General features: G+C 42.5%; 2 protein-coding genes across 4 annotated transcripts in view; one reads left to right on the top strand and one right to left on the bottom strand.

Moving 5' to 3' along the window:
• Positions 1–3,631: 3,631 nt before the first annotated feature.
• Positions 3,632–4,203, bottom strand: LOC126941162 (uncharacterized). 2 transcript variants are annotated; one of them, XM_050767465.1, is made up of 2 exons: positions 3,854–4,203; positions 3,632–3,723 (listed from the first exon to the last, which is right to left on the bottom strand). In XM_050767465.1, exons 1-2 carry the CDS (start codon positions 4,193–4,195, stop codon positions 3,703–3,705), a joined length of 363 nt encoding a protein of 120 aa, XP_050623422.1. In that variant the 5' UTR covers positions 4,196–4,203; the 3' UTR covers positions 3,632–3,702. The 2 variants fall into 2 exon arrangements, with proteins under 2 accessions (XP_050623422.1, XP_050623432.1); XM_050767475.1 differs by having other exon boundaries at positions 3,928–4,203.
• Positions 4,204–4,580: 377 nt separating this feature from the next.
• Positions 4,581–7,556, top strand: part of DARS2 (aspartyl-tRNA synthetase 2, mitochondrial) — a 42,006-nt gene continuing 39,030 nt past the window's right edge. The window contains exons 1-2 of one of the 2 annotated variants that reach the window (XM_050767185.1): positions 4,581–5,066; positions 6,049–6,148. In XM_050767185.1, coding sequence (XP_050623142.1) covers positions 4,940–5,066; positions 6,049–6,148 — 227 coding nt within the window. In that variant the 5' untranslated portion in view covers positions 4,581–4,939. Of the gene's footprint in view, positions 5,255–6,048; positions 6,149–7,556 lie in introns of both variants that reach the window. The other variant, XM_050767188.1, reaches the window with a different exon arrangement.

Raw genomic sequence — 7,556 nt, 5'->3', positions numbered from 1 at the left:
GTCCTAGCATGGACAACATAGCAAGACCCCATCTCTCAAAAAAAAAAAGAAAAAAATTAGCCCAGCATGGTGGTAGTCCTAGCCACTTGAGAGGCTGAGGCAGGAGGACTGCTTGAGTCCAGGAGTTTAAGGCTGTAATGAGCAATGATCGCACCACTGCACTTTAGCCTGGGCAACAGAGTGAGATCCTCTCTAATTAATAAATAAATACATAAACTAAACATGTAGCATTATTTGTCCTTAAAGCTCAAATAATGTCCAGAGCAAGTTCATATACCACACAATTTATTTATTTTTACAAATGTTCATATTAGCTTTATTCATAATAGCCAAAAATTGAAAATGACTCAGTGGGTGAATGATTAAATAAACTGTGGTACATCCACACCATGTAATAGTACTCTGCAATGAAAAGAAACAAATTATTGATACATGCAACAACTTGGATGTTAAAGCCAATCCAAAAAGGTCACATATAAAATTTCATACATTTAACATTTTTTAAATGACAAATTAAAGGAATGAAGAACAGATGAATGGCTGACAGAGATTAGGGAAAGGGAAGAGGGAGGGAGGGACATAAATGTGACTATAAAGAGGCAACACAAGAATTCCTTGTGGTGATGGAACTGTATCTTCACTGTGGTGAATACAGGAGTCTACATTAGACACCACACAATTTAAATAGCAGCTACTCTAAAGCATCCTAGCTTTACATGCACATTGAATTACCTATTTCAAAGGGAATTTTAATCAGTACTACTTACACAGAATGTTTCCTTCAAATTTGTTACTTGGTGCAATAATTGCTAACACTTATTGAGCATTCATCACGTTTCAGGTACTCTTCTAAGCCCTTTATATTTTCTCATTTAATCTTCAAACAACCCCATGAAGTAGATCATGCTCCCAGCTGACAAACAGGAAATCAGACAAGTTAAGTAAATTACCAAAGTCAGCCAGTTAGAGTGGAAGAGTTAGGATTTGAATCCAGACAGTCTAACTCTGCAATGAGTGCACTTAGCTACTTCTTTCACGTTGCCTTTTAAACAGGGATCAATTATGAGGCAATATAAGCCCTGCTGAATTTGACTCCTTAAAAGAGAAATGCTATGAATTCCAAAAAGATTTTAAAGTCTAGGTGACTTTAAAAAGTCTAGCAATAAATGAGATGAGAAAAACACTATCAGCACTAAGAGGGATGGTTTTGAAAAAATATGTCCGTTGAGTATTTAATGTTAAAGTAAAATAAAATAGCCCAATCCATGAATTAAAGATTAGCAAATGAGTTATATTTACTTTACCTTCTCATCTCACACTCAAGAATGTGTAATTTTGCCCAGCACAATAATCAAGATGTTATAAATATACCTTGAATCAATATATTACTGTCCCAATACTCTTCCTTCCAATCAGAAGCAAAAAGGTCCTCTTACTTGTATCTCCCCTAGACACCATCTCCTTTGTGTACTTCAATTTTTTTTTTTTTTTTTTTTTTTTGAGACAGGGTCTCACTCTGTTGTCCAGGCTGGAGTGCAGTGGCCCGATACCACTGCAGCCTCAACCTCCTGGGCTCAAGCGATCCTCCTACCTCAGCCTCTTGAGTAGCTGGGACTACAGGCATACACTGCCACACCAGGCTGTACTTCACTTCTCTATTATCTTTAATCACTCCTATACAGGATCCTTTTCTTTCATTGCCAAGCATATTCTAGTATTTCTAACATTAAAAATTTGTGTTTAAATCCAATTCCTCTCATTCCTTCTGAGACCAATCTCCTGGAAATGTGGTCTACACCTATTGCCTCCAGTTACTAATAAATATTTTACTAGAAATCTTCAGCAATCTCTTTTTCCCATCTATCACTATAAAGAAACTGCACTTTTGAAGATTATTATTTTTGCCAAAACCATGGCCAAATACTTTGTTCATCAAGTTTGTTCATCCTTCCTCCTCTAAACTTTCTGGGACCTTGTTTCCTGACACTCCATTTTTTAGGGGCTTTCCTCCTCCTTACTTTTTATAGTTCCAATTTCTTTACTGATTCTTTTTTCCCCTCATGTTCCAATATTTCAGAGTCTGGGTGGCCCCAGACTCTGAAAATCATTCATTCTACATAGGAAAATAATCATTCTCTATGACTCCTAAATCTCTACCTTCAGACCATTACAGCTGCAACCCAGTCCTGCATTTCCAACTTCCTATAAGATGTTAAACTTTCATGTTGTCAGACTCATTAAGTTCAAAACTAATCATCTCTTCACATCTCATTCAATCTTTCTTTGCCAACTACTGTACTCTGTTTTGCTCAGTAATAATTCCATTCTTCCGCTTTCTTTCCCCACTAAAAAAATACTTTCATCATCTTTTACTCTTCCTTCAACATCACCTTTACATCTAAAAAGTTAACTTTGTTACTTTGTTAACTTTATCATCAAATTCTGACATATTTCTTTTTTTTTTTTTTAAGACAGAGTCTCACTCTGTCTCCCAGGCTGCAGTGCAGTGGTGCGATCTTGGCTCACTGCAACCTCCAACTCCCAGGTTCAAGTGATTCTCCTGCCTCAGCCTCCAAGTAGCTGGGACTACAGGCGTGCACCACCATGCCTGGCTAATTTTTGTATTTTTTGGTAGAGATGGGGTTTCACCATGTTAGCCAGGCTGGTCTTGAACTCCTGACCTCAGATGATCTGCCTGCCTTGGCCTCCCAAAGCGCTGGGATTACAGGCATAAGCCACCACACTTGGCCTCTGACATATTTCTTAAAAAGATATACACTTGTCCTCTTAGATGTGGGCTTCACTCTCATTCTCAATTATAGGTACTTATCTTGTTCCCAATCTTAGCCCCTTTCCCTAATCCATCATGTCTTTCATTGTCACCACTTTTATCATTACCTTGCTTGAGATCCCATAACAGTTCCCATACAGCTATATGAAGTCGAATCAGAATTCCTGTCTGGTTTTCAAGGCACTACTGTATTTGATCTTATTATCTGATCCTATCCAGGTTCATTTTCTACTACTTCAGTTCTTACCCTAAGTAGCCTTTCCAAAATCCAACATTCTACATACACTTCCTCTAAGGTTTTGTATACAACATTGGGGGATGAGGGGAGGTGGGAGTGAAGAAAGTTCCAGTAGACAATTCTTTAAAAGGTTAAATCACAGCCGTATAGCCACACATGCACCCCCTACTCTAGAGAGATGATCACTCTACTATTCTCCCTGCCTTTTTATTCACCTTATCGACAATTAAAAATACTTCTCTACTCCCGTTTGTCTGAGCAAATCTTATCCATTTTCCATGTGCCATCTCCTCAGAAGTTTTCCAGAGCTTGGCAGAGCTAGTTCTCTTGACAATTCCACTTGCAGTTGTAGTTCACAGCACACAAGTAAAGCTTTGTTGTTTCTCTAGTGGTTAGTCCGTGAAGGGGCTCTGACTTGATCACTTTTCTACATTGCCACCAATACCTAAATCCAACCGCCCTAATGCCAATACTTAGTCGGGTACTATGCACGTAGTGCTTAAACACACCTCAACACACAAGTATTGTGAAGATAATGACCACAGAGCAGGGCAAATACAAAGTTAAAGCAGGTCCGGAACCAATACAAAGCATTTTTACCAATAAAATGCCGTGATGACGCTGTCACCCATTCCGGATTCATCAATCATTCTTCAAAAGTCCGGCTCCAAAACTATGTCGAGACTGAAATCCCCTGAAGAAACAAAGAAAGAAAAAAAAAACCCGCCAAAATGACAGCTGAGAGAGAGGTCAGACTAACCCCTGGCCCTCCCAAATTCCCTCTCGCTCCACCACAAGTGGGTTCACAAGAGACACAAACGCACCCAGGAAGACCTCCACTCCCTCAGACGCGGGGCGGGCCCTGCGACTTCACTCTGGGAGGGACATTTCCGCTCACCCAGCTCTGCGACCCTCGCTCCTGCCGAGTCAGCTTCTGCTGGCGAAGGGGGAAGGGCAAAAGGACAGTGCGTCCCAACCCGTCCCTCTTCAGCTGAGCCTGTCAGAGACCAGCCCAGCTCTGAAATCACGCCGCTGTGAAAAGGCAATTCGGTCCTCCGCCGCCTCTTCAGTTTAAAATCGTTTCCCGACTCGCTCTGCGGCTCCACGCAGGAAGCCTCCTTAGCGCCTCGCCGATTCCGTATCAGTGAAGCAACTAAAATTGCCATTTTAACTGAGGGCAAGGCCGAGCCACTTAACCGCTATCATCAACCTTTCCAACCGTGCTCGGTTGCTCGTCCGTTTCCCTACCGGTGGGAAGCTTTCTCTCAAATTTCCGCCCGTAGTAAGCATGGCGGCGGCACCTCACCACTGATTCGTTGAATTCCTTCCTCGTAATCTTGGGCACTAGAGGGCGGAGTTGAAGGGCGCTTGGACCCCCACGTCGATCTGTGTTTGGGTTCGGACTCTAGGAGGATTTTGGCTTTGCTCGCCTTCCTCTTTCAGAAGACTCGAGATCGGCCAGCAGGTCTGCGAGATTTGAAACGCGACTGTTACTCCTTGTTTTCCGGTTCTGGCCGCGGGAGCCTCTCGGGAAGCGTGGAAAGAAGGGTAGGGCGTATGCCTAGTGACCGCCTCTGGTTGTCGGGCTCGCGGCTGGCGCCGCTACGTGGAGTCGCTCTCTTTTCGTCACTTTTGGTTGCAGACTTGTTGAGTAGAAGTGCAGACTGATGCTTTAAGACTCGGGGAAAGGTCTTTCCCTTATCTCCACCCCATCAAGCACCCCAGAGACCTTAGAGATTTGTCTTGTTTCTAGACACGTGTGCTCGAATGTTGTGCGGAGGACTTAAATATTCGAGAAGAGAGTGAGAACTCCTGGAATTTTAAGAGATTTCTGTGTATTTCCAAAGCTGACTTTTAACTACCGGCAGCGTGGGATTCGTGATTGTTTTTCGCCATCGTGTGGCTCCAACATGACCTTCCCTTCTTGGTTAAGTCAGCTGTGCAGGGGTTTATCCAGACCCATCCGAAGAACCACCCAACCGATCTGGGGTTCTCTCTACAGAAGTCTGGTGCAGAGTTCACAGAGGAGAAATCCAGGTGAAAATAGCGAAGAGATCTGTCCTGTGAACAGTACTTCAACCTGTTATCTACGACCAGAGAGCTTTTATTCCATATTTTCCCCCATTCTTAACTGGATAGCCTTATGTGTAGAAGCAGATCATTCACTCTTTTCATTCATTATAAGGCAGATTTTTTCCCTGAGTTTTTAGAAAGACCACAAAAAGGTAACCACGTAATATATAGAATACTCTGCTTTTGGTTGATACCTTAAAAAATCCTTTTTCGGCCGGGCGCAGTGGCTCACGCCTGTAATCCCAGCACTTTGGGAGGCCGAGGCGGGCGGATCATGAGGTCAGGAGATCGAGACCATCCTGGCTAACACAGTGAAACCCGTCTCTACTAATAATACCAAAAAAACAAACAAACAAACAAACCATTAGCCGGGCGTGGTGGCGGGCGCCTGTAGTCCCAGCTACTGGGGAGGCAGAGGCAGGAGAATGGCGTGAACCCGGGAGGCGGAGCTTGCAGTGAACTGAGATCGCGCCACTGCACTCCAGCCTGGGCGACAAAGCGAGACTCCGTCTCAAAAAAAAAGAAAAAAAAAATCATTTTTCACAGAATATAATAGTGTTTTCTAGTGTACAAGTGGCTGTTAAACAGTAGATTCATATTAAAACTAAATAGTTCCTGCACCATCCATTTCTACAGTTTCTAAAATCCTATTTCATTTGGGGAAGAAATGTGCAGTATTAAGAATTGGGTAATTAGGATTTTAGGTAAATGCAAATACTAGAAGATCAAAAAAATTTTGATTTCCTAACACAAGACAGAAATTTACGGTTATTCACTTGGCTTTTGACACATTTGCAGGTAAATTTAATAGTGAATGACCTGTTTCCCTGACATAACTAAGATGTATTTTGAGAATTTTTATTGTTAAGCAACCTGCAAGTGATGTTATTTTTAATCTTGCCTTTTAAAGTTTCTTTTCTTTTTTAAAAAAAAAAAAAAAAAAAAGAATTCAGTAGCTTTGCTGTCCGGACCAACACATGTGGAGAGTTGCGTTCGTCTCACTTAGGCCAAGAAGTCACCTTGTGTGGATGGATTCAGTACCGAAGGTAAATTGAGGAAGACAGTCTAAGAATGCATGGTGGTGGTTTTCCCAGGGCAATTCTAAACCTTTACTAATTTACAACCAGTCCGAAGAATAAAACGTTTTGCAACTCCTGCAGGTTTAAGAATTTACTGAATTTTCAACTTTGTTTTGAAAGGCCCAAGTGTCATTCTCAGTAGGTACCAGTAACATCTGTTGAAGGGTATAACAATGAAGCTTGATCCACCAAATGGACTGAAATGATACTGGGCTTACTAAGACTGAAGAGTTCCTATGACCAGTAATTAAAAATGGGCCAGTCTCCTATAAACCAGCTGTCAAACTCCAATAGCATGGGGGAGAAAGCTCGTTTTATTCCATTTAGGTAGAGAACAAGCCCAGAAACAGTGATTCTTTAAGATCAGAGCCCATTTTTTGTTGTTGTTGTTGTTCATCTCTCTATTCCAGAACATTCCTGAATAGTACATTAATTCACATGGAAGAGATCCAAAATACATAGGTTATATGACCTTCTTTTTTTTTTTTTTTTTTTTTTTTTTTTTTGAGATGGAGTCTAGCTCTGTCGCCCAGGCTGGAGTGCAGTGGCCGGATCTCAGCTCACTGCAAGCTCCGCCTCCCGGGTTTACGCCATTCTCCTGCCTCAGCCTCCCGAGTAGCTGGGACTACAGGCGCCCGCCAGCTCGCCCGGCTAGTTTTTTGTATTTTTTAGTAGAGACGGGGTTTCACCGTGTTAGCCAGGATGGTCTCGATTTCCTGACCTCGTGATCTGCCCGTCTCGGCCTCCCAAAGTGCTGGGATTACAGGCTTGAGACACCGCGCCCGGCCAATGACCTTCTTAAAGAGTATGTCCCAGCCTGGCGCTTAAGCCTGTAATCCCAGCACTTTGGGAGGCCGAGGCGGGCGGATCACGAGGCTAGGAGTTCGAGACCAGCCCGGCCAACATGATGAAACCCCATCTCTACTAAAAACACAAAAAAATTAGCCAGGCGGGGTGGCGCACGTCTGTAATCCTAGCTACTCAGGAGGCTGAGGCAGGAGAATTGCTTGAACCCAGGAAGCAGAGGTTGCAGTGAGCTGAGATCGTGCCACTGCACTCCAGCCTGGGCGACAGAACAAGACTCCGTCTCAGGTTAAAAAAAAAAAAAAAAAAAAAAAAAAAAAGGAGTTTGTCCCAAGTAGGTGGATAGTTTTCCCGTAAGTGTAGTGACTTTGTTTCCTGAACCCAAATCTGAAGAGGGTTTCTGTACCTGTTCCTGGTGCTGAGGACACTATGAGAAATAGAGGTTGGCATTTCTAGGACCTTTTGATGATTCATAAAGGTATTAAATTAGTAGTTGGAACTCTTCCAGAAAATTTTAGATTGTATCTTTTTTTAGAAAAAGACTTTATATTGCTGTATTTCAAAAATGATC

The sequence above is a fragment of the Macaca thibetana genome, chromosome 1, assembly GCF_024542745.1.
Source record: "Macaca thibetana thibetana isolate TM-01 chromosome 1, ASM2454274v1, whole genome shotgun sequence".
NCBI classification, from domain to species: domain Eukaryota; kingdom Metazoa; phylum Chordata; class Mammalia; order Primates; family Cercopithecidae; genus Macaca; species Macaca thibetana.
This window is presented reverse-complemented; position numbering and strand designations above follow the sequence as displayed.